We start from the raw sequence: 25637 nt of genomic DNA on the forward strand, positions 1-25637 counted from the left end.
ACCTGGTTGCATATTTGAATTCTCTTTATTAGTTTTATTATATACTTTGTGTTTTTACATAAAGAGACATTTTACACATATAGATTATATGGTTAGTTTGTATCTGTATATATGTACACCTCTGGTCAATCTTACAGAAACACCAATAAAATTTAACATTTACAGTGCAAAAATGTTCGTTGGTGGTAACCGTTGCCAACCCTGCTAACCCACAACCAACGCCAAGCCTGCATGCTAATCCCCGCTACCCCGGATCCTTCGCCTTACTCGTCCTTCCTGTTTTCACGCAGAAAAAAGAGAAAGAAAATCAAGAAATGGGAAGAATGAGCACGTGTTGACAGTGGCAGAGTTTCAGCAGCGGCAAAGATATTTTTGGGAAATTAGCTTTGTTTTGGTTTCCGACTACGTGATTGGAATACTCAAACCTAATAAAGATTCCTACAATCGCTAAAAAAGGGATTTTGTTGTCTTTCAGAGACGTGCTCGTAAAAAAGAGGAAGCTAATCTTCACACCCGACTTAGCCCAAAACCAAATTGCCCAAAAATATGAAGTGACACTGTTAAACCAAAACTTTAAAGAGAAGCGACACTTTTATCGTTGATGACATCACCAGAGAAGGTGGGAGGGGCATTACAGTGCGAGCCATCGTAACATCGGTGTGGCTAAAACAGGAGGTGCGTTTGCACCGCAGGAACCCCCCCCCCCAGGAACTGCCCCCCCAGGAACCTTTACAGGGCCTGAGTCAGGTGGACAAAACCTGAGCTGAGGAAATCCTCTTCTCCTGGAATGTGGCACCATCTCAGCTTCCTCCATCTTTACCTCCGTCCTCGATGGGGTTTTTTTGTCGCGTTTGGCGGATCGCCCGGGTGACGTCACTTGTGATGTCGCCGAGGGGTCCGACCCCGCAGTGTAGACACGACCACCCAGAGGACCTAGTGGGGGGAACAGTTCCCGTAAAGGTCCTGCCCCAGTATTTGCCAGGAACTCCTGCAGTGGAAACGCGTCTGTGCTCCGTCCTTCTTCAAAGGCCTAAAAACTTGTGACACATTTATAGAGTTAATGTCGATGCTAACGAGCGCTAATGTGGAGTAAATAATGGTTCTCGCAAAAACAGATGTTTCTATTTACAAAGTAAACCCAGCGCGGCGGCTCTGAAATGGTGCATAAGAGTGAACGAAAGCTCGGCTGTGGCGGATGGGGAACCAGCCGTTAGCATGCAGCGCTCCGTAGCGCTCCGCAGCGCTCCGTAGCGCTCCAGCCGGAGGGTCTATATGTCACAGCTCACTCTGCTGTACAGGCGCCGTGTCGAGGTAAAGCGGAGGAGGACAAGTGCCTCCTCGCAGGATTTCAGACAGGACAGGTGGGGGACAGGGGTGTGTGTGTGTGTGTGTGCGTGTGTGTGTGTGGAGGTGGGATTCAACGACAACACACACGTTATATTGCTGTAAAATCTGTGATTTCCACATTCTATGTAGCTTAAAGAGGGATGGCGGTTATTATTTCCTGTATAAAAACACAGCTGTGGGTATGTGTCCCGAATACTGCTAGCATGGCCTCTAGTGGCGGCTAAATATGAGGGAGGGGTCCTCGTGGGGTGACTTCAGATTTCACACATGCACACAAAAGCACCTTTGATTAAAAAAAGGAATTGCACAAGTTCGATAGATATCGTCGACCGTACGTGTTTTTTTTACATAGAGACGGAGTCATTATGAAACAATTTGGAATCGGTACAACTTCTAAAATCGGTGATATTCTCCTCCGAATATTTTGTTCCACATGCAGCTGACTCCTGGGAACGGCTAATCCAGGAGTCGGGCTAGCCGCAAGCTAATCTCAGTTCTACAGAAAGCACTACACATCGACTAATCTAAATCAACCGTGTGGCTTAAACACCGTTTACGACTTTTTTCAAAGGTATTTTTTTCAACATTGACTTCGTTATGGAAGCTTTAATGAGCCTAAAGTGCCCATTTTGTTTTTTTACTCAGCAATATTGAAGGCTAGCATACTTTTTCACTGTCATGTGACCTTCTGGAATCTTTTCTCTGAGGGTGAAAGGTCAGGCGGTGGTGATCGCTACGGTACAGCGAAGGCTACCTACGTTAGCGAGGGTGAATGTAAAGAATCATACCGACGTGTGTGTGTGTGTGTGGGGGGGGGCGCGTTTGACTTGGATGCATTTGCAACTGAGAAGGACGCAGGAGTTTGTGTTTGCCTGTTGATCGGAAGGAAACAGCGCTGGAGCAACCATCCACAAACCCGCTCCAGGCGGCAGCACCTCAGAACACGGTCCGATGCTTCTGCTTCACCCATAAATCCAAAACTCCGGCGCGTCGCCAGACCGAGACGGCGCCCGCGAAGGTTGGCAGCCCCCTCCTGGCCCCACCTGCGTCCTGAAAGTGTCCTGACAACTCCTGTTCCTGGGGTGAGAGACCGCGAGGGGAAGGCGAGAGCGATGGCAGACAGGAAGGATGGCGGTGTCCTCGGGGGTGCTGAGAACGGGGGAGGGGCCGCGGAGGGGCGTGGCTCCTTAAACGGAGACGGGACAGGCGATGACTTTGTCCTCCAGCATGACGCTGACCACCAAGAAGACAAAGTACAGCATGAACATGATGAAGCCCAGCAGCTTGCTCATGCGCCACTTGCAGGCGGCGATGGAGATGATGACGAAGAGGAGCATGAGGAAGAGCAGCACGATGGCGCAGAAGAGCCCGTTGGAGCTGACCTGGACCGACTCCAGGCCGTTCAGCAGGGACCAAATCAGCCACGGGAACGGCAGCCTGCACACACAGAAGACGCCCCAACAATCATCCCGACCTTTCCACCCACAGCGTTACCATAGCGACCGTTTACACCACACCGGGACCCCGCCCGTCCCGGCGTGGCGTGCACTCGGCTCTGGCGGCGTACCCGACGGTGATGTCAAAGATGTTGGAGCCCACGGAGCTGGACACGGCCATGTCGCCCAACCCCTTGCGTGCCACGATCACGCTGGTAATGAGGTCAGGGATGGAGGTTCCAGCTGCTAACATAGTCAGGCCCATAATCTCCTCCGTAATCCCGATGGTCTCTCCGACCTGCAGGAAAACAAAACCAGGAAGGAGGAAACGGAGCTTAGCCGCGAAATAAAACCTCATCCGAGGCGCGTGATTTTCTCCCGGCGACCGGAGGGTCGGTTCTGCTGCCTACCTGGTGAGCCCACCACACCATCAGGTAGGAGAAGAAGGCGATCCAGCAGATGGCGCCCAGGAACGTGATGGGAAAGAACTTCTTTGATGACTGAAATCAGAGAGAGGAACGTTTAAGCTCCCGGACCCGGTCTCCGCACCTCCCGGGGTGTCCGGGTGGGTCGGCTCTTACTGGTTTCCGGACGTCCGGCAGCGTCAGCCACAGCGGGAGGACGATGGGGATGATGAGCAGGTAGGTGAGGCGCTTGCGAGTGGACTCGGGCCAGGACAGGCTCAGGGGCTGGTCCTCCTCCTCCTCGTCCTCGGCCTGCGACGCCAAACGGAGACAATGAGAAGAAAAGAGAGGGAAGCTCCAGCCGCCACTGGGCCGGGAGAACGAGCCGTGCCAGGAGCAGCACATCAAAGCAGCAGCTAATAACATCAAAGACCCTGAAAGGTCGCACGCGCTCCGAAATCCCGTATTGAAATAAAAACAGCTCTAATCCCGTTTTCCACTCCTCCCTCGGGCTCCCGAAGAAGAAGAGAGGGAGCGCACGCTTCCTCAACCCTCATCATCTCTCATCGCTGCTTTGGGGGGGAATTTTGTGATCTGGGAGGGGGAGCGTGCCTCATCCTGGGGGTGGCGTCCTTGGGAGCGGTCTGGGATGGCGAGCAATTCCCACTGGGAGCCAATAAAAAGAGGAAGGTTCCTGTTCCTGGAGGGATGGAGGGAAGAATTCATTAGAACTGGACCGTCGTGAGATGAGTCCTCTCAGTGGGAACATCTCCATGGCAACTGTCCCCGGAGGCGGCCTGGGGACCTGCAGCACTCTGGGGGGGTTCAGCCCAGTCTGAGGAGGAGAGTCGGCCTCCTTCCTCTGGGAACCAGGAGCTTCCCCGGAGACTCTTGCGGTCCCGACTGGGATCTGCTTCTGGAATGTCAGGAGAGCTGAAGAATGCGGGCTGTCAGCAGCACCTCAGGCGACGGGACCTTCAGAGTCTGACGGGCGTCCTGAAGCGGACAGAATCGCGCGCCGCTCATCCCGCGTGACGGCTACGGCTGCCGCTCGGTAACCTTGACGATCGGAGCTACCGCAGGGATGCTGGTGTTTTCCTCCTCCACCAGGGGGCCCGGTGTCCTCTGCAGAGAAGGCCAGGAACTTTAGGAAGGTCGGCCCTGGATCTGACCCTCCTGTGATAGGCAACGCCGCCGCGCAGCTATTTATGCTTCATGTATTTGAAAAGTACCCCACGGAGCCGATGCCCCGTTCTCTGAAAGGGTTCCCAAATGCCACCCCCCCGAGGGTCCTTTCCTGGCCTGCGGGGAGGCGCGACATTTACCATGTTTTTGTTGACTTCACGGGGGCCTTTTGTGGTTTGATGCCACTACGTGCGGCTAAACTGCTAAATGTCTGCTAATGATTAGCAACATGGCGGCATCAGCGTTATTATTCACGCCGGATCGATCCGGCGGAGACGTTTCGGGACGCTGACGGGCGTGAACGTGAGTGAGAACAGCCGCGCACGTCGGCCGCTTCCCTCCATCCCATCATTGTCAGGATGACTCAGGAATTCCTGTTGCCCCCGATTTTCTTCCCGGCTCCTCGTCTAAACAGCCCTGAAAGCGTTTAAATATTCAGCGCGCTCTGCAAATGGAAAATCCTGAATCTCTTCGCGAGGCGGATGGAGGCGAGTACGGAATTAGAAGCAGATGGATCGTGTACATCACACAGGATCCCTTTGATGCAACACAAAGCTTTTCATTCCTGCCATTCCGGGCGCCGCTGTCGGATCTGTCGGCAGGACGTGTTGGATTTAAATGCGACAAGAACAATCTCCTTCCTCCACCGCGCGGCGACCGCGGCGTCTGCATTAATGTGACGGGTGGGAGGAGCTCTGACATCACAGGGAGGAGCCTCGGCCAAGTCTCACTGACACACAGGTGCACTGTGGGAAGGGGCGCTAAAAATAGCCGCTCGTCTTGTTCAGGCGCCAAAAAAACTTTCAGGGTCAGTGAATCACCACCTGGAAAAGGTCGGAATCGGACGACCCCTTTCGGTTTAGCCTGCGGGTTAGCGGGCTTTGATGTGTTCAAGCAGCAGAGATCAAAGGGGTCAGTGAGCAGGTTTGAACCCAGGATTATCCGGCTAGCTTTAGCACAAAAGTGCTACGCGTCAGGCAGGATTTCTCCGTGGCCGAGCTAGCTGCGTTCAATGCTAGCGAGGATTTTAACCACCTGCCTCCAAAAACGTCCGTTAGCCTTGCAGGTCGCCGCTTCCTGTCGCACACGCTCAGGATGCGCACGGGTCCATCAGGGCCCAGCGGCGGGCAGCAGCAGGTCAGCGAGGAGTGTGATTACGGCGCTCAGTGGGAGGCGCCGTCTTTGGCAGCGCCGGCTGAAGATGGAGGGGCTCGCCTGAGCGCACGCTGGGAAATAACCAGCAGCGGTGACCCGAACCAGAGCCGCCGTGACCTTTGCATCAATCACACTCCAGGTGGAACGCCGCCGCCGACCAGGAGCGCCAGGTAGTCCTGACAGACGTGTTCAAGGTGGCGCTAGCATGAAGCGCTTTCTTACCGTTTCTCCTTCCTGTCCCGCCGTTCCGTTCATGGGAGGTGTGACTTCAACTTCCACGCTTGAGCTGTTTGGGAGGTTCTTATCTGTGGGGGGAGAAACAGGGTTAAGGAGGGTCCCCGTCGATGGCGTCCGGATGCGTCACATGGCGACAAAGTACTGGAACCTGCGACGACAGTCGTGCGTTTTGATGGTAATTGGCTAAAGAGGCGCCGTTAGCATAATCTGGCGCCATTGATCGCATCTTAGTGGCTCTTTGATTCCGCCGTCCTGCGGCTCTTTGAAGTGAAAAGCACGCATGAATTGGTGGATGGAAACGTGGCTCGAGGACGACGCTCACATTTAGCTCGCCGCTTCTGTTTGACATCAGGGATCAAACCCACCGGCTCCAGCGCGGGCGGTCGTGGTAACTAGCACGATACGTGCGTTTTCCCTTCGTACCTGAACGGCTAGCCACGCCGTTAGCCTTCTCGCTGTCCTCCACCTGGCATTTCTTCTTAGCGATCTTGTGAAGGATGGACGCCTTCTCTCGAAACTTTCCTGAAAAAGAGGCGCCGCAGAGGTTAAAGGGAGGGACGCAGGCGGACGTTTGGCTCCTCCTGGTCGGAGCGCCGCTGGGGTCAGGGGTCACCTGCAGGGGGGGTGTGGAGGCTCGCCCGTGAGAGCGTGCAGGTCAGTGCGTGAATGCAGATGTGTCACGTGAAACAGTCCAGAAGAGCGGAGGAAGATAAATTCTTTCGTTAGCTTACTTCCATGCTAAAAACACATCCATCCGTAAACCAGACTGGTGAATAATTGATTTGGTGGCGCCGTCAGCCGAGCTGTAACCGCTTCATCAATCGTGGCGCGGCCGTGCTGCTTACGTAAACCACGCGCACTTTTGACTCTACGCGTAACGACTCACGCAACGGCGCTTTTCCACGAACCGCCGTCCCCGCGGGCCTGCGCGCCACTGTAATGGCAGATGACCTTGGCTCATTTGCTCCGCGGCAGCGTTAGCGTTAGCCATCGACGCTGTATTCTAATTTCACTGACTTCCTGTGCGTGTCGGGTTTTACATCAGGATCGATGACAATGATTTTTCTCCTTTCTCATATCGGGAGCCTCGTTTGTTGACGCGAACGCCACCGGAGCGCGCCGCCATCGCCAATGTCACCGCGCGCCCTTCCTGCTGTCCGCTTCCCCTCCTCTTTTTCATCTCTCTCTCCCTTGGTCTTTTGGCGGCGCCTCTTCTTCTCTTCTTTCACAAGCACACAGAGACGCTCGCACCTACTGTACATTTTCACGCCATCACACCCCCCCCCCACCCGCACGCTGACATCACCCACAGAGGCGGTCATTTTCAGTCGCCGGCGAGCGTTTGTTTGTGGAAATGTGGGCGTCGGATTGCAGGCGGCGAGGTGGAAAATGGTCATTACGACAGTGGAAAAACAGGGAATTCTGGAGGATACGAGAAAGACAAAGAGCAGTTAGCGCAAATGCTAACTTGCCTCAGCCAAAAAGACGACCATCCTTTGATTTTAGCGCCAGCGTTAGCATCTCGTTTGGGTTCGGATTGCAACGTGCAGCGATTCAACCAAAACGTACGCAGGGAAGATGTTTGGGATTAGACACAAATCTTCCAGCAGCTAAACTGAGCCGCTACCGTTTGTTCCGTCCACCAGAACGGCGCCAGATCCACCGACGCGTTTCGCCGAATGACGTGTTTCACTTCAGTTTGACGCTAATTTCACGTGTGTTGGAGGGAAACGTCCCGTTTTTAAGGCTTAAATGTGCGTCTTTTAATCTGCGCAGAGCAGAAATTAAAGCATTTCCGGAGAAATTATCCACTTTGCACAGTGATTAAGCGATTGCAGAGACTTTAAGAATAACCATCCTTCCCTCGCCGCCTGTTCTCCCCGCCGGCGCTGCCGCTTACGCAACCACCCGGAGGATGAGTCACTCCGGTTTGTATAATTCACCAGCGCCGACCCGGCAGGCACGACGGTGGATTCTCAGGGAGCAGAAGGTCCAAAAGACGGTAAAAGGCTGTTTTGTTAGCGCCTGCACACGAACGCTCGTCTTTGAAAGCACCAAAACAAACACACACACACACACACACACACACACTCACAAACACACACACACTCACACACACACACACACAGTAACACACTGTTGTGAGTGGGACCAACAAAGATGAGAAAGAAAAGAACATTGCGTGTCCACGGTGATCCACTGTCGTGGCTGAGAGATGAAAGCAAAGACAAGCAAAATCAAAGGTAAACCCATGAAGGCCGTGGGGGCGGAGCTCCGCTGGGCCAGAAACAGAACAAAAGGGTCAAATAAAGGCGTGATGGCGACGCTGATCTGACAGAAGTGAAAACGGAGGCGCTTACCTTCCTCAGTCATTGAGTGATAATATTTTAGTTTCCCATAAGTCCCCAGCTCTACAACATCACAGCAAAAGACAAAGGTGAGGCAACGGCAACAGAGAGAAGAGCAACAGGACAACATGGCCGACGGGACGCCGACGGGACGCCGTCGCCAAGCAACAACATGATGGCGGGGGATGGTTCCCTCAAACTAAAACATGAGCAGAGAAGCATTCAAAGAGGGCGGTGAAGGTCAGAGAGGGTCAACATGCAACACACAGGTGAGTCCCCGTCCTCGTCCCCGTCCCCGTCCTCGTCCCCGTCCTCGTCCTCCTCGCTCCGCCCACAGGACGATGAGTCGGCGGTTTTGTCTCCACCGACAAACGCGCGCCATTAATCTGATTCCCTGAGCTTCGCACTTCCTGCCACCCCAAACAGACCGTCAGCACACCTGCAGGATGAATTAGCAGGAATTCAAAACGCCGCGGCTACGGCTAACCTGGAACTGACAGCTGGGCGGCGCCCCCTGGGCGGGGTGACCCCCCGCAGGGCCGCCTTCAGCACGCCAACGTCCAATTTCACCTCCGTCAGTTGTGTCAACCTGCCTCCTTCTGGTCCGCGTCAGGCTAAACCCTCGTTAGCATCGCTGCTCAAAACGTGTCGGGCATCAACTTCTGGCTCAAAAAGGTCGTTTGGCCGTTCGACCTTTGACCTTTCAGCAGAGAGGTGCTGTTTTAGGAGCTGTGGCGGCGTCATCAGCTGGAACCTTCATGAGGTTTGTCGGTTCCCCTCAAACACGCCGTTGCTTTGATCTCCAGACGCACCAACTCGTCCTGTCGCTCCGCGCACGCCGGAAACGCCCACCGTCCTCCTGCGGCGCCGCCGGACCGAGCCGAGGGCAACACCGGGGGCAACACCGGGGGCATCGGGGCCAGTCACCCTGGGAGACAATCGATGTTTACCCTCCACCACCAGAGAGCCCGTGGTTGTTTACCAGGGACCTTTTTGTCCTTGTAGTGTGACCTCGAAACCCCTGGGAGAGTGTGTGTGTGTGTGTGTGTGTGTGCGTGTGTGTGTGTGTGTGTGTGCGTGTGTGTGTGTGTGTGCGTGTGTGTGTGTGTGTGTGCGTGTGTGCGTGTGTGTGTGTGTGTGCGTGTGTGTGTGTGTGTGTGCGTGTGTGTGTGCGTGTGTGTGTGTGTGTGCGTGTGTGTGTGTGTGTCCACTCTGCCTGTCGGGGGTTGGGGAGTCAGTCTGTGCCGGAGCAAAGAGGCTTTTAACATCGATTCGTTCTTGCACCAAACAGACGGCGAGCGCGTCGCCGCCGCTCCACCAGCCGCTGTTGCTAACAGGAAGCAGCCGCCGCCCCGGCTGGTCAGGTGGGACGAGGCTCCGGGGTTCATCACGCCCGGCGTTGACCGGGAGCCGCTCCGTGTCGTCGGGAGCGTCGAGCGTTCGCTTCGTTTCCCAGAATGTTTGAGCGGAAAGCCGATAAATGATATTAGCTTCGGTGGAAAACATATTTCCATGTCCGGAGGACGGGAGGTCGCCAGAGAGAGGATCGACCCGCCGGATCAATCGGTTACCACACGGACAATAACAGCAGGGGGGTCATCAACATTCCCGATCCAGCTCTGCTTCTTCCTGTCCGGGCCGGGACTCACTGGTCTCACCAGTGGGGGCGCCGCAGAGAGAAGGTGGACCAAGCGGACCAAATCATGGAGGCGGAGCAACGCCGTCATGGCGGCCCGCTGGTCCTGGAAACACCTGGAAACATCTGGTCAGTTTCCAAACACTGGGAATCGGACCAATAGGGAACAACACGGAGTTCTGCTGAGACCAGGTGGACACGTGGTGCGTCTGCGTCCGGCCGGATAATTCCTGCTGCCGGGGCCCGAAACAGCAGCAAACGGGTCAAAGGTCGGACGCTCAGACTACAGGAGGTCACGGGAGGAGAGCGAGGGTTGGCGGTGGGGGGGGGCAGAGGGGGGGGGGGACAAGCACCCACAGGAGAGGATGAGACGGAACGGACACACAGCACAGATGGAGACGCCGAGGAAGAGTCGACTCCGGGCCGTCTGAATGACAACAAACAGGGTTCTCTAGAGGGGGGGGGTAGAAATTAGAGGAGTAACTCACCAGAGTCAGCAAATTCTGAGGGGGGGGGGGTAGAAGAAGAGAGACAGGAAGACAGAAGAAGAAGAAGAGATCAATCCATGTGGAATCGACCTGCTGGAAACTGAGAACAGCTGAAACTGGAGATCCATCATTTGATTTACAACTTGCTACTGGAGTTAGATATGAACACGTAGCTTAGCATCACACCTGAGGCTGGAGGGAGGCGGACTCGGCTAAGATGCCAGCTTAGCGTAGCTTGGATTAGCTTAGGTCGGTGTGTCTCTCTGAAAGATCGTGATTTGATGGGATCAGACGCAGCTACACGCTAACGAAAAGCAGCAGAAATTCGTTCTTTTCAGTCCGGTTAGCTTGGCGCTAAAGCAGAGGGTAGCTAGGCGCCCCCGCTAGGATGATAATTCACTGCATCTTTAATGAGCTAACTGTTGTGAAGACTGTGCAGAGCTAAACGCGTCCTCCCGTCTTCATGCTAAGCTAGCCGTAGCTTGAATTCTAGCTCACTCGTAAGTGCTCTGCTAATCTTTTGATGCCACTCTTTGCCACGAAATGATGAAATTTCCCAAAATGTCAAACTAGTCTTTAAAGAAACAAGGCCACACTTTTGAACGCCCACGCCTCGTTCTTCTCGTTAGCGCCGGAGAGCGCGGCCAGACTTCCCGAGGCCGTTCTCCGTTCTGGTTCCAGCATAACAAGCTCGGCCTCCCGGCAGGTTTGGAAGTGCAGTTTATTTTGAGAGACGCCCATGAAAAATGTATGGAGCGAGTCCTTGCAGCTCGCTCTCGGCCCCGCTGAGCCGCTAACGGCTAGCGGCGCCGCGCGGGGACGCCGCTCTTTGATGGAGCACCTGTTTTTGTCTCCGTCCACGCTCGTGTGCCTGCTGACAAAAGGCTGCTTTACATTAATGATATCAGTAAATGTGCATAGAACCGTCGCTCAGCACGGCCCTGAAATTAATTAGCATGCTAAACAACGAGGCGTGTAATGAAGCGATATCATTTTTTCGCACATTCACGATGTTCTGAGTCCTAAATGAACCTGGATTAAAGGCTTAATGCATTCATTGTTTGATCTGTGGTCAAAACCCTCATTTCTGCAGCACAAACGCCAAATTTAGCCAAACAAGCTAAAGAGTTCAGCTACTTTTCGCCCACGTTCCGAAGAAAATGTCAGAAGCAAATGAAAAGAGGAGCAGAAGGATGAAGGTCCGTCATTTACACTTTAATGCGCCACGATGGGACGATGCGCCGAGGCCGCCGTCCTCCAATGAGTCGGCGCATGCTAATGGGCACTTTAGCGTCCTTCTCTCCCGAGCTGACTCACTCGGGCGTCACGTTTCCGAGACGATACAGGAAGAGGAAGGAGGACGCCGACGAGGAGGAGACGAGGGGCTAACCGTCAAAGAGGGTAGAGAAATGTTAACCCGGCACAGGTCAAAGTTCGGGACTGAGATCAAAGACACTCAAAGAGAGATCAAAGCAAAAACTGTTCCAGAGAGTCGGCGGTTGTTTCATGGGAGGTTTCACGTCACACATCTGCATTCTCACGACCACAAACGCAACTTTTTCTGGAGGACGGTGGGACCGAAGTGACCGCCCGAGTCACGCCGACTGATCGCGTTCGTCCCTTTAAGAGGAACTCGGCGTTCCTGGAGGGGCTGAAGACGAGACCGTCCTGGAAATTACAGGCAGCGCCAAGAACGTTTGAGCTTAAATGACTTCAGTCCACCGTCGAAGGCGCCTCGTGCCGTCTTACCTTCGCTTAACGGGTCCAACGTGTGAATCATCAGCTGGAAAATGCTGTTCCTCATCAGGCTGTTGTGCAGGGAGGCCGAGCTGCCGCCCCTCTGGAGCCGAGGCCGGGCCTGGGGGGGGGGACAAGGCGTCAGACAAAGCTCTGGGTACGTGGGACACACATGCCTCTGATTAGCTAAACATGCTAAAGCTGGGAGCCACGACGGCGGCTGATGAGAGATAAAGTGAGGAAGCATCAGCCAGGAGGCGCTTCTAATCCGGCCTGTTGGGAAGAATCCTAGTTTGCATGAAACCTGCAAACCAGTCAAGCTAAAGTTCTCCCCAAATGATGCGTCGCCGCGGCCGATCCGGCCCGAGGTGAGAGCCGCCGGCACGCCGTCCGGAGCTGGAGGTGCCCACGGGTGAGGGTGCGCGGGCCTGGAACGACAGCGGCGCCTGCACAGAAGAAGCACTGAAAGATCCACATGCAGCTCCCGGGGTCGCCTGGGCCATGCGGAATACCGACACAGAACAGAGCGGGGCTGACAGGTGGGACAGGACAGGTAGATGCCCCGCCCACGCCGCGGTGGCAGGGGAGACGCTCCTACATCTACACGCCCACAGCAGACAAACACAAGCAAGAGAGTGAATGAGGACAGGACCTACCGACAACTTTCCATCATCCTCCGGAACGGCGGGAACGGCCTTATCATCCAACACAGAGAGAAGATGAGGTAGGACGGGGAGAGAGAGAGAAACAGGACATACATGTGAAGCACGCCATGGACGACCACGGGGACGGGACAGAGACGGGGACGTGACGACGGACAAGGACGCGTTGTCCCGCCTCCACCGGGAGGCTCAAGGAACGTCGCTCCGATCCCAGTTCAGAGGAGGTTCCATCACGATGAGTTGGTTGTGGAGCTGCGTTGATGCGTGTTCTAGACATGTAGCGGCGGCGCGTGGCCGCGCTCAGCGCTACGCTAACCTGCGCGGAACGGGCCGGACGGCAACAAGCTCCTCGACCCCGACATTCGTCCGACTATGAGTCAAGTCGAACAAAGCCGAGACTGTTTCTTGCTGCCAGTCTCAAGGCGCTAGCGTTGACGCCAAAGTGCCTTTCAACAATGGCCCAGTTCTCCGCTATCGCGCTCAGCAGGCCGCTTCGGCGTGCGCCCTCCTGGAACGGCGTCTATTTTTGAAACAAAGGCCGTTCAGCGACGCCGCGAGCGTGCGTCTGCGAGGCCGACAGCTCCTCCAACACGCAGCGTTTGTTCACGTCGCCAGATTTTTAGCCTCTTTTCCACGGCCCACACAGCGTTCGGACGCTCCGTCTTGTTGTTAGCATCGAAACATTTTATCACATTTATAAAATCAAAGGACAATTTTCAGCCTCCAGGCGGCTGCGAAGCCGCAGAATCGGATTTTGTAGCTGAGCCCCTGAACGCAGCAGCTGATATGAAGCTAATCCGGACGGTTTCCACAGAGCTCATTTTCCCCCTACGTTTCGTATCTCCGGGATATTCCCGGCACATTTCCCATAATTATTCTTTTTTTTGGGGGGGGGGACATGGGGAGAGAACAGGTGAAGGCGCCAGATAGAGATTAGGCCGCCGGTCGCTCATTAAGCCAGCGTTAACCATTATGACTAATAATCGCTACGGGGAGATTAGCATGTTCTCAGGAAGTTTGTGCGCTCCCTGATACCAGCTTCCAGCTCTTACGTAACGTCAAGTCAGGATCGTTTTTGGGAGCGGATCAGCCGAGCGCCACCACTTCCAGCGTGTGAGAGCGCGACGTGGGTAAGAAAGAAACTTCCGTTAGCAGCGTTCAAATTGCCCACAGCTTAATTTCAACCCGAGTTCTGAGCATCAGCGACGGATTATTGGCGGAGGGATCGTTTTATTTTAAGACACTTTTCTTTAATTCAGAACTTGCTGCAGATGCAAACGGAGATGTGACAACGGACCTGCACTTTTCAGGCACGTGGATGAAGCTCAGCTAAATTAGCATCTCCTCATTCATGACAGGAGGCGGACTGAAAACTTCCCCGTCTGGATGTTGGCTTAGCTGCAGCTGTGATGCTAATCCGCTATGTGTCACGAAACTAAATTTGTTCAGTGCTGCACACAGGGATACATGTCACTCATCTATGCTAACTTGTTAGCAAGCGACTCTTTCTTTTTAGACCTTTAGTGTACCAACAAATCAGGCTCAGTGAGTCCAACATGCTGAATATTAGAGAACGTTAGCTTATATTAGCATTTACACTAAACCTGCACACATTTCCATCTCTGCTACGCTGGCGTATCCCCAGTTGTGTCGGATTACGCGTGCTAGCCGTTGTGGATGTGAGTATCATGACTCTCATTTGTCTATCTTTTCCCGACAGGGTTAGCGGCGACGCCAACTCTCACCTCTAGCGCCCTGACGAGCTCAGTAGCTAAACTCAAAAAGCGTAGCGGCGGGCTCGCGCGGCTACATGTGCGTACAGTCGGCAGTGGGTCTGCCACAGCGTGACGGAACACCCGCGGAGATTTGTCCGTTTGCATTCATCACGTTAGCGCAAAACTCGAGCGGCCCGACTGAACATTCTGTCCGTCTCACTTCCTGTTTCTGCCCGGAGACGATAATGATAATCGTGGGAGAGGAGGAGGGAAAAGATGCACAACAAGTCAAAGAGAGATCCACTCGCTAATTAGTAACCCTTCATTCTTCTAACAAGCAGAACTAATTACAGGATCTGCCACCACACTGATTTCCCACAAGGCACTGCTCACCAGAACCGGCCCCTCCCCCGCCCCCCCTCCTAAAAAGACAAATGGAAGATCAGGAACTGCTGGGTCACCAGACGACCGCAGGAGCGCTTTTGTGGTTCTTTGCTCGTTGACCTTCACCGTTGAGGTCGTCCGGCGGCCTCTCGGGGGTCACCTTGGTGGGCTCTGGGCGTGGGCGGGGCTAAAGGGCGGCCGCCTGCATCACTCATCCGTCAATGAGGAGAACATTCTTGGATGAGAACGCGGGAGAAGAGGCCTTCAGTGTTCTAATTAGCTCATTAGCAGCTAGCTGATTGTAATCACTTCTGCAGAAGAGTTTGATTCCCCTGAACTTCCTGAGGTTCCGTCTACGAGCTGACGCAGGACCGGAGGGTCAGATTCCCCCCCCCCCGGAGGAAGGAAGCCCACCAGCCCCCCCACCCCCCACAATTCCACCGCAATCATGAGATAGCGATCTCGCTGCCCTTCACATGATGCTTTTACAGTGCGCTACATTAGCTAATCCAAGCTCGCTTTCAGAAATAGCACGTGATCGATAAAGCTTTGGGTTTCTGGCGTCGCGGCTTCACCTTCAGGCTCTTCCTCAAAACCAGCATCAGATCTGTTGTTTCAGGCTTAGCTTAGCTTAGCTTAGCCAGATAGCCTTAGCATCTCACAAACCACATCCATCGCTATCTTTCTGGGGAGAAAAGAGACAAAGACCAAGTCTTCCTGCTCTCCCGTGCCTGCAGACGTGCGCTGTCCTTGCAGGTTTCTGAAGGACAGAAGGTGCTGGACCACGTGGGCTCCTCCAGCACCGGTACCGGACTCAGCTCAGCCAGGATCTTGGAGCCAAACTCTGGTCCGCTCGGTTCTTCCACCTCTCCTTTGATTTCCCCCCATTTTTTCACTTCTACAAAGCTGCTGTGCAGAAGGACAGAACCACAACGATCAGAAACCATCTTTAGGTCCTCCATCCAGGGCCCAGATCCAGAGCCTGGACCCAGAACCAGAGCCTGGACCCCGAACCAGAGCCTGGACCCAGAACCCGTCCTCTTCACAGGGAGGAAGCTGGATGACCGAGTTCAGCGGCTCACGTCCGCGTTTGCCAGAAAATTTACGGTTGATAATCTGGCAAACCGCCTTCACGACCACGGCCCAACGCCACCTGGGTTACATGAGCAGGTCAAAGGTCACGGGTAGTAAAGGTGGTTTAGGGAGGATAAACAGAGTCAGCCCTGTTCCACAGGACGCCCACCTGCCGCGTAACCGATCTTTGAAGCAGATCCTGATGGAAGGTCTCGCCTCCACGGCGCTATTTATAGCCAGCTAATACATCAGAGGTCGCACCTTCCGTTTCAGCAGCAACATCGACGCACAACGCTGATGGAGAACAGGCAGCTAGCGCCGCGGCTCACAGCCCAGCCAGGCCATTGTTGTCGTCGTTGGTTCCCCTCACAAACATAATATTGGCCAATCTACAGGGGTTTAGCATGCTAATGCTAATGCCTGCCGTGTAGTTTTGGGTCAGATAACGATAGGATCCATTAGAATGAAAAAAAGTAGCGGATTTCTGACACGATGTTTGACCACCAGGCGGCGCTTTATTCGTAAAGTTTTTCTCCAAATTTTCAAAAACCATGCTGGTTTCCATGGTGACACCTGGGGAGGTGCTGATGGGTCGAGGTGTGCCGATTTGTCGAGTTTTCACGGTTGGGTTAACTGGATTTGGAGATTATCGCAGATTATGTTTGACTGCGAGAGAGCAGCAGCTGAAATAGCATCCATGCTACGATGGAGCGTTCTGATTGGCTGCTGCTGCTGATGATGTCACACCTCCTCCTGCGGCCACCAGCGCCAGAGACGAGCGTGTCAGAGGACGGATGAGCGAACTTGTCCGCCCGGCAGCGGCACTTTCAAGAGGATCCGAGAAACAAAGACGGCTATTTTTGTATCGCCGCAGGCAGAACAAACGCGTCAAACTCACGATTCCATGTAACAACGTCGAGTCCTGAAGCAGCGCCGATGTTGCTGTCGAACCCGAGCTCGTCGGAACCGAAACGCCCGAATTCTCTGGTTGGCTGAACTGTCGTAGGGAGGATTGAACCCGTCAATCAAACACCTGCTAATTAGCATAAATGCTAAAAGAGTTTTACTGTGGATGGAGACACACTTGGGTTTTCACCAGGATCGTGTGACGCTGAAGCTAGCTAAGCATTCGGCACGGCTATAAGATGGAATAAGATAGAATCCAGAATAAAATAGAATCTAGAATAAAGATAGAATCTAGAATAAAGATAGAATCCAGAATAAAATAGAATCTAGAATAAAGATAGAATCTAGAATAAAGATAGAATCTAGAATAAAGATAGAATCCAGAATAAAGATAGAATCTAGAATAAAGATAGAATCCAGAATAAAGATAGAATCTAGAATAAAGATAGAATCTAGAATAAAGATAGAATCTAGAATAAAGATAGAATCCAGAATAAAGATAGAATCTAGAATAAAGATAGAATCTAGAATAAAGATAGAATCCAGAATAAAGATAGAATCTAGAATAAAGATAGAATCTAGAATAAAGATAGAATCCAGAATAAAGATAGAATCTAGAATAAAGATAGAATCCAGAATAAAATAGAATCCAGAATAAGATGACTGCGTAAAGCTGCTGAAACAGTGAAAATAAATGACGACAATGAGCATTCATGTCTGGTCAGGTTCGTTAGCGCGTTAGCCTAAACTTCCGATATTTTTGAGAGTCATCAGGCCACGCCCCTCCTCCTCCTGGGCCGTACCATCTACGATTTATCAAAACAAAAACACAGAACTGACTTTTGTCACAACTTTCTGTTCCTGTCTGGCCTACTTTACACACACACACACACACACACACACACACACACACACACACACACACACGTCTTAAATTGCCAATTAAATCTCAAAATAACGCTCTTCTTTAAATAATAATGTCCCCAGAGTGTCAAAGCTTGATGTGAAACTGGTGTTTAGATGATTATATACTATTAATAATTCCACCTTTATCCCAACATTTCACCTCACGGACGCAGAGTTCAGGATTAATGAGGTTAATTCAGGGATGAGGCGGCGTGAAAATGAGGGGGGGGGGAGGGAGAGAGAGGGGGGGAGGGGGAGAGAGAGAGGGGGGGAGGGGGAGAGGGGGGGAGGGAGAGAGAGGGACGGAGGGGGGGGAGAGAGGGGGGAGGAGAGAGAGGGCGGGGAGGGAGAGAGGTGGGGGAGGAAGAGAGAGGGACGGAGGGGAGGAGAGGGGGAGAGGGGCAGAGAGAGAGAGAGGGAGGGAGGGAGGGGAGGAGAGAGGGAGAGACGGAGGGAGAGAGGGGGAGAGAGAGAGAGAGGGAGGGCGAGAGAGGGGGGGATAGAGGCCGATCGACTCGTCTGTCTCATCAAAAGTTGTTTTTCCTCCAACACACACACACACACACACACACACACACACACACACACACACGCACGCACGAACAGCTCTGATGGCCAAAGTACCCAGAATCCACTGCAGCTCAAGGTCACCTCAGTTCTCTCTGCTTCCTTGTCAGTAAATCCCTAAAACAGGAAAAGCAGCCGAGCAGATGTTTAATTTTAGCGCCGCGCTGCATAATTGATGCTAACGTGGCGTCCCGGAGCGTCCGGAGCCGCCACGCCCTCCTAACCTGCAGTTTAAATATCCTTTACGTCCTCGGAATAATCCGCATTTAATTAAAGCTTTACAGTCCGACCTCCTCAAAATTTAATTCCCATTTCATGTCACAAAAGAAAATCTAAATCCGTCCGGATAATCTCTGCCCCGGCCTCAAATCGCACCGCGCCGTCTTTTGCCCTCAAGTGTCATTGAGCGGCGACGGCCGCGCGTTAGCTGCTGCGCTAACGTAGACGTGCCGCGGAAGTCTTCGGAATATCGGAGTGGGAGAGCTGCCGAGACACCGGGACAGGACCAGAGCATGAGGCTTCAATAAGGAGCTTCAAAGGAGTGCTAGCGTAGCCTGGAGGGGCGGTTGTCGGGCTAAAGGAAACAGGAAACAGGAAACAGGAAGCCGACTCACCTTGGGCTGCACCTCCACCTCCACCACCTGGTTCTTGTTGACGCAGTCTTTGACGAAGGCCTCCACGCTGCTGTTGAACTTCATGAAGATGACGTAGGCGGCGTAGCCGGAGAGCAGCGTCAGGCTCTCCCACACGGAGATGACGTTGTCCAGGAAGAAGACGATGAGCAGGATCAGGTCCAGGATGTAGAAGGAGACGTCCCGGAACAGGGGCCACCAGGTCAGGTTGAGGATCTCCTTGGAGAAGATGGCGCACATCCCGATGACGAAGAGGATGTTGAAGACGGCCGAGCCCACGATGGTGCCGATGCCCACGTTGCTGTGGGAGATGAAGATGCCGATGATGGAGGTGAAGAGCTCCGGGGCGGAGCCTCCGGCCGCCATGAAGGTGGCGCCCGCCACGTCGTCGGAGATGGACAGCTTCTCCGTGATGACCGTCAGCGCGGGCACGAAGAACTCGTCGCACACGATGGCCAGGGCGATGAACATGTAGATCATGCCGAAGGCGTGGAGGACGGCGGCGCCCCTCACCCTCTGCTGGATGGTGAACAGGTCGGACGGGTACTGCGCCGCGCTCTCGTTGCTGTGCGCCGTGGACCTCATGGCGACGGGCGCGTCGGCCGACCCGTTGGGGTCCGTCTGGGCCTGGGTGAAGAGCAGAGTCCTGCGGGGGGCCAAGCGGGGCTCCGGATCCCCGAGGCCCCCGGAGCTCCAGGACAAGGCGCCGAAAGAAGCGGCGGCGACGGCCGCCAGGCCGAGGACCAGCCCCAGGACCCGGACCGGCCTCAGCCTCCTCAGACACCGGCGGCCCGTCGGGGGCCGCGGCTTTGGCGGATCCAGGCCGGGTCGGTCAGAAGCCATGATGGTGCTGGTCGTGTCCTCGCTCTCGGAGGCTTTGCAGAAGAGGGTGCGAGGGGGGGTGGGGAGGGGGGGGGGGTTTACCGGCGGTGCATGGCGGCGCCTTCGCTTTCAAACCAGGTGGAGAGATTCTGCGGGCGTTCTCGGGTCGGGCGTCGTCATATTAGCTTCTGCCGAACAACGGAAAGAGAGAAGGGAGGCGGTTAATCGTGGAGCCACGAGACCCAGGATGCGATCGGAATTATTTTATCCGATTTAAAAACACAGAAATCAGGAATCAAGAAGTGAAACACACAACGGTCCCCACAAGTATAGCAGGATGCAAACAGGTTGGATGAAAGCATAAAGCTCATCACATAAAAGCCTCCAGCGGACGGAACCACGTTAAAAACACCACAACCAGCACCTAAAGCGGCAGAATTACCGGTCAGGTTCGGGATAAATCAGCATTTGACCGAACCGGCTCCAGATTCTGCTCAGGTGGGTTAAAACCAGCCGACAAAAGTTAAATGACTCCGCTTGTTTCCAGCTCCAGAACTCTGAGGAGGAGCTCTGGTTCTGGAAGCCGCCGGCAGCAGAACCGCCGCCGCTCAGGTGGGGGAAGAAAACGCGTCTCGTCCTGTTTGACTTTTCCGCGACGCGTCGTCTGACGGAGCGGCAACTCTTCCCCTCCGTCTGCCCTTCAGTGACGCCCTTTCAGCTTCATCATCAGCATCATCACACGGACACAACAGCTCCCCACCTCCTCCTCCACCTCCTCCACCTCCTCCACCACCGTCATCACCACCATCATCACCCCAGCACCGAGTTCCGCTAGGCGCGGCACAGCGCGGCGCGGCGCGGCGAGCGGCGCGGCGCGGCCGTCATGTCTTACCTTTGACAGAGGCGAGAGGACGAGGCCCGCGCGACAAGGCAGCAGGTTGGAATCAGGAGAGCCTCGCGCATGCCCTCGCGCTCTCATTGAGCACGAAAAATGTGCGCGAGGACAGAGGAGGAGCTCTGGACCGCGCACACCTCTCCGCGCGGCACCGTCAGCGCTCCGCGTCGGCTGAGGAGAATTAAGGAAAATTAATGACCCCCCTGTTCGAAAATACCCCAGTGCTGGGGCAGAATACTGTCCCTGCGCACGTGAAGCGGCGGCAGACAGCGGCTGCTGCTGCTCCTGTCGGGTTCGGGAGGGGGGGGGGGGCTCTGGTGATGCTGCGCTTTGAGGGAGGAGTTGCCGTGGTTACACAGCAAAGGCTGCGATTCCTCCCAGTTTTCCTGGGATGATGACGGAACAGGTGGATTCGTGTGGAGGGCGACGCCTTAGGTCATTTCAAGGTGACTGAGAGTCTCGCCACAGTTTTAGGGTTCCTCAGGGTTCCTCATGGTTCCTCATGGTTCCTCAGGGTTCCTCAGGGTTCCTCATGGTTCCTCATGGTTCCTCATGGTTCCACCAACCAAAGCTCAGATTCAGCAGGTGAAATACACCAGGAAGGTAGATGAGGAAGGGCACCAGTTAATGATTTAAAGGCAAAATTAGACTGAAAGGATTGTTTATGTTTATTTCCCAGTGTGGGAACTGTTTGCCCTGGATTCCACGTTCAGATATGGGAACGCTGAAGGGTGTTAATCACTACAAATCCAAGCTTTTATTTGCATCCTTCACACCTGTCTGACTTCCTCCAGGAAATACATCCCATCAGGCACTTTGCTGAAACCAAACTGTCCTCGCTGCCACTTGGGACGCGTCAGTTCAGAGCTAGCATCGAGCTAAACCCATTGTGTTATCAGAACTGGGCATAAAATCACTTCAACGTGTCATCGGAGCAAGTTTACGCTAATCGACAGCTGTCAGGTCGGACGCGCTCGGCTGCTCTCCGCGCATTAAAAGGATTTTGCCCGTCATGTCAGCGTCCTTCATCCTGGTCGTTCAACATGTGACATCATCCCTGGGGGGGAAGGGGGGGGGGGGTCCACATGTCAGATAAAGCCCATGACCTCATACAGTAGCATTAGCTTGCAGGTCAAAGTGCCGGACACGTGACCTCTCTGCACGGCCCGATGAAATCATGTGACATCAGTGACAATAATGAATCCATATTTTTGCCGATCAAACCAGAAGCCAGTCGAGACGTCAGCTCTTTTCCAGCAAAGCTCCTCCCCCTCGCCGCTGCGTGGCCTCCTTCCTGGTCTGGCAGCGTTTCCAGTATAAAACTGATGACTGGTCGGAGGTCATGTGGGGGGGGCTGTTGTTGTGATTCGTCTGACAGAGACAACAGAAACTTCCACCCCGTCCGTAGCCCACCTGGCCCACCCTCGCTCTGGCCCGGCCGCTAAATCCAAGCCTTTGTGTCCCACATAGTTGGATGGATTTGTCAGCAACTGGGTGTGTGTGTGTGTGTGTGTATATGTGTGCGTGTGCATGTGTGTGTGTGTGTGCTGATAACCCAGCAAGTTTTTCCGCTGCAGCTGCTGAAGCAATAATCAATTAGCATTATTCAGACATGTTAGCGAACGCTAACAACAACAACTCTTCCGTCTGTGGCAATGAGGAAAGCAAGAGTCTGAGGATCAGCTTTTTATAAGAGACTCTCTCCGGATTAGATGCTGAAAGCTTCATATTAGCGCCCCCCCCCCCCCCCCACACACACACACACACACACACACACACACCACCACCACCACCACCACTCCTCCCCCACCACATCAGTACAAAGAGGCTTGGACGGACCACCTGCCCCCCAAAACTAAAAAACCAACCAGGATGGACAGAAACTGCTACATTAGCATGTTAGCACCTGGACATCTCTGAGAGAGACACATTGACTGATTCAACTAAACAACAACAACAACAACCACCAATCACTGACGTGTTTTTAATCTCTGTCATTAAGGAGTCAAAATTAAAGAAACAAGGCGGCGATAGAGGACGTGTGCTGCTTTATTAGGTTAATCCTGGAGTCGGAGGGCCCACAGATGGGCCGACCTGCTGGGATCAGGGTTCGTTGGGGGTTAGGGTTAGGGTTGGGGGGGGGGGCTGTCTGCTTTACCACCATTCAACGCAGGAATGGAACAAAAAAAACAACGAAAGCGTGGAAAAAATGGGGAAAATGCTGAAAATGTTTTGGCTGTGACGTCACCATCAGGGAAGTGAAAGCAGAGCTGTAATCCTATTTTAATCGCTGTGGATTTATTAAACAGGAGCAGCAGGTTTAAATCTCAGCAGATTACACAGAAGGTCCAAGGAGAAGCGCACAGGTTATGTAATAAAGTGCACTTTAGGGGATGCTTCCTCTTAGACCGGGCGGGCCCTCGGTGGGGGTCAGGGGCACGTCTGTCCGTCTCATCATTGGTCTCCTTTGGAATTCTGCCCATGAAAGGGTTAATCCAGGTGCTAGTGTCACAGGCACGAGCAGCTGATGAGGTTCCACCAATATTCCCGAGGATTCCCATCAGTCTGAAACATGCGAGCGCTCCACTGGTATTTCCTGTCTGGAGTGACCACAGGAAGCTTGTGCTGTCACTTTTGTGCACGTGCAGTCTTTCGCCGGTTGAAATGATAGGCATGGCCCAAAATTTGGCAGTAAAATCAGCAGCTTGATATCAGAACAGAAGCCAAAAGAGGAGCAACAAAATATTCCGATTGAAAAGTTACATGTTAGCCACAGCTGGAAACACAACGTTGCTCTCTGCTGGACAGTCGGTGTATTTTTTATGTTTATTTTTATTTACAATTTTCACTGAAAATTAATATGAACCTTGTTCGGAAAGAAAGCAGGATTTGTGTGGTTTTTAAGATTATGCAAATCAAAAGCTAACTGCAGCCTGATTTTTAGTCGGGTTCATGGCTTGACAAATTAAAAAAAAGCTAAAATGCTGGCAGTGGGCCAGACGTGATGATTTTATAACTTAACACTGTCCTTTATCCATTTAATCTAAATATGGATGGTAGAGATGGTTTTGCCAAGTACTCAATCATATAACTAAACGCAGCGACGCTGATTAATATAGTGGCTGTAGTGACGCGGAGCACCGGTAGGGGCAGCATAACGGGGGCGCTCAACCACGGGAGCTCTTTAACCCGCGTTTCCGCTTTGCTCCTTCCTCTTCCGGTTACGGCCATATCAGGTATGGCGGCGTCTGTTTTTCTCCGAAACATCACCCTTAACTAATCCGCTGTAATCTTCAATTTTAGAAGTTATGATACACAACTTTATGTTGAGGTATCACTTAAAACATCACAGGAGATCTAACGATGAGCCAATTTCAGTGCTTAGCGGTGTTTAAGATAATTAAATGGACGCTGTTTATCGGTCCCAATGGGTGCTGTGGAGCCACCGTTGTAGTCCCCAGTTGAGCTTTGCTGCCAACCGAACCGCTTTGAAATGTTCCATTTTCCCCCAAGCCGGTCCGGCCCCGTTGGCTGTTTGTGTTGGCAGGCGTCGGTAGCTTCCCGGCGTCGGTAGCTTCCCGGCGTCGGTAGCTCCCCGGCGTCGGTACCCAACAGCTAACGTTAGCCCCAGCTAGCATCGCGCCACTAAACCGAACGTTGTGCCCGCAGGTTGAAGATGGTCCAGCGCCTGACTTACCGCCGTAGGTTGTCCTACAACACCGCCTCCAACAAGACCAGACTGTAAGTGGGAAGTTCTTACCTGAATTCTGTCCGCAGTGTGAGCAGATCGTATGAAATGGCTCCTTTGCTTCAGGTCCCGGACGCCCGGTAACCGCATCGTGTACCTGTACACCAAGAAGGTCGGCAAAGCCCCCAAGTCGGCATGTGGCATCTGCCCAGGACGACTCCGTGGAGTGAGTAGAGCTCGCTGGAGACATGTGGAGGGTAGAGCCAGCTGGTTCTGAGCAGACGGGTCACCCACATCACCTCTGGGCCTCTAGTTATGCTGGATTGTGACCCGTTTTGGTTTAAACCAGCTGATACTTAAACAGGGACTCTAACTCAAATATACCTTGATTGACTTGACTCTCTACCTGGATATTTTCACTCCTACATTAATGTCGTGTGGGCTGTGGGGAGGGTTGGTCGAGAAGGTCAGGAACCTGCTGGGCTCTCATGGTCCCCGTCCTCTCTTGTAGATCCGAGCTGTCCGACCTCAGGTCCTCATGAGGCTCTCCAAAACCAAGAAGCACGTCAGCAGAGCTTACGGAGGCTCCATGTGCGCCAAGTGTGTGCGTGACAGGTGAGGCAGCCGCTCGCAGGTGACGGAACGATGCTGTGGAGACCGTCTCCTGACCAGGTGCTCCTTGTCTTCCAGGATCAAGCGTGCGTTCCTGATCGAGGAGCAGAAGATTGTCGTCAAGGTGCTGAAGGCACAAGCACAGAGCCAGAAATCGAAGTGAAACGTGTGTTTGTAATGACAATAAAAAGACAAATCCAGTTGGTTTCTCCTGATTTTCTATTTGAGGTTCTCTCGTTTGTCCGATGTCTCACCTGGATCCTCTGAGGAAAAATCAGAACATCTGGGTCGGACCTGAAATAAGAACTGTAAAAAAGTATTGACCATAACACACAGGAGAAAAATAACTGGAACAAAATAACAATTCCGGATCAGCAGCTGACCTTGGGAGGGTTGAGTTCCCCGGGAATGAAGACGTCCAAGAAGCAGCGTCAGAACTTCCTCTGGCAGTTGGACCGTGGAATCGCCAAACGGTTCCGTGGAATTAACGCTGAAAAGTGACAAATGTTGATGAATGAACGTCCACGATCAAAGTTTACTCCCTTGTTCGTTAGCTCAGTGTTTTCAGCCTTGGTCCTGATTATTCAATCATTTCTAAATCCATATAAACTTAAGTTGGATTTAAAGTGAAGATTCTTTATTTAAAAAATAATTCATATATGTGGCACCGACGACCCCCCCCCCCCCCCCACGCACACACTCACCGCCATTAAAATGACGTCACGGAGTGTTTCAATGACGTAACATTTATTTGCGGTTTTTAAATTGTCGCCTTCATCTTTTTTCTTTAAAACCACCACA

The 25637-nt window shown here is 53.3% G+C and overlaps 2 protein-coding genes across 8 annotated transcripts; one reads left to right on the forward strand and one right to left on the reverse strand.

Annotated features, from left to right (window-relative positions):
• Nucleotides 1-349: 349 nt before the first annotated feature.
• Nucleotides 350-24318, reverse strand: LOC101064410 (sodium/potassium/calcium exchanger 2). Of its 7 annotated transcripts, XM_029840003.1 has the most exons (13): nucleotides 24297-24315; nucleotides 20534-20707; nucleotides 18802-19829; nucleotides 12630-12677; nucleotides 11986-12094; nucleotides 10237-10251; nucleotides 8125-8175; nucleotides 6188-6286; nucleotides 5750-5832; nucleotides 3365-3499; nucleotides 3194-3283; nucleotides 2915-3081; nucleotides 350-2784 (listed from the first exon to the last, which is right to left on the reverse strand). In XM_029840003.1, the coding sequence occupies exons 3-13, from the start codon at nucleotides 19660-19662 to the stop codon at nucleotides 2535-2537; spliced, it is 1908 nt and encodes a 635-aa protein (XP_029695863.1). In that variant the 5' UTR covers nucleotides 19663-19829; nucleotides 20534-20707; nucleotides 24297-24315; the 3' UTR covers nucleotides 350-2534. The 7 variants fall into 7 exon arrangements, with proteins under 7 accessions (XP_029695863.1, XP_029695864.1, XP_029695862.1 ...); XM_029840004.1 differs by lacking the exon at nucleotides 8125-8175 and having other exon boundaries at nucleotides 2535-2784; nucleotides 24297-24318; XM_029840002.1 differs by lacking the exons at nucleotides 20534-20707; nucleotides 24297-24315 and adding an exon at nucleotides 20084-20335 and having other exon boundaries at nucleotides 2535-2784.
• Nucleotides 23684-25036, forward strand: rpl34 (ribosomal protein L34). The gene is made up of 5 exons (XM_003966966.3): nucleotides 23684-23772; nucleotides 24206-24277; nucleotides 24351-24450; nucleotides 24736-24839; nucleotides 24915-25036. Exons 2-5 carry the CDS (start codon nucleotides 24213-24215, stop codon nucleotides 24997-24999), a joined length of 354 nt encoding a protein of 117 aa, XP_003967015.1. The 5' UTR covers nucleotides 23684-23772; nucleotides 24206-24212; the 3' UTR covers nucleotides 25000-25036.
• The last annotated feature ends 601 nt before the right edge of the window (nucleotides 25037-25637 follow it).

Source organism: Takifugu rubripes, chromosome 8 (genome assembly GCF_901000725.2).
Source record: "Takifugu rubripes chromosome 8, fTakRub1.2, whole genome shotgun sequence".
Lineage (NCBI taxonomy): Eukaryota > Metazoa > Chordata > Actinopteri > Tetraodontiformes > Tetraodontidae > Takifugu > Takifugu rubripes.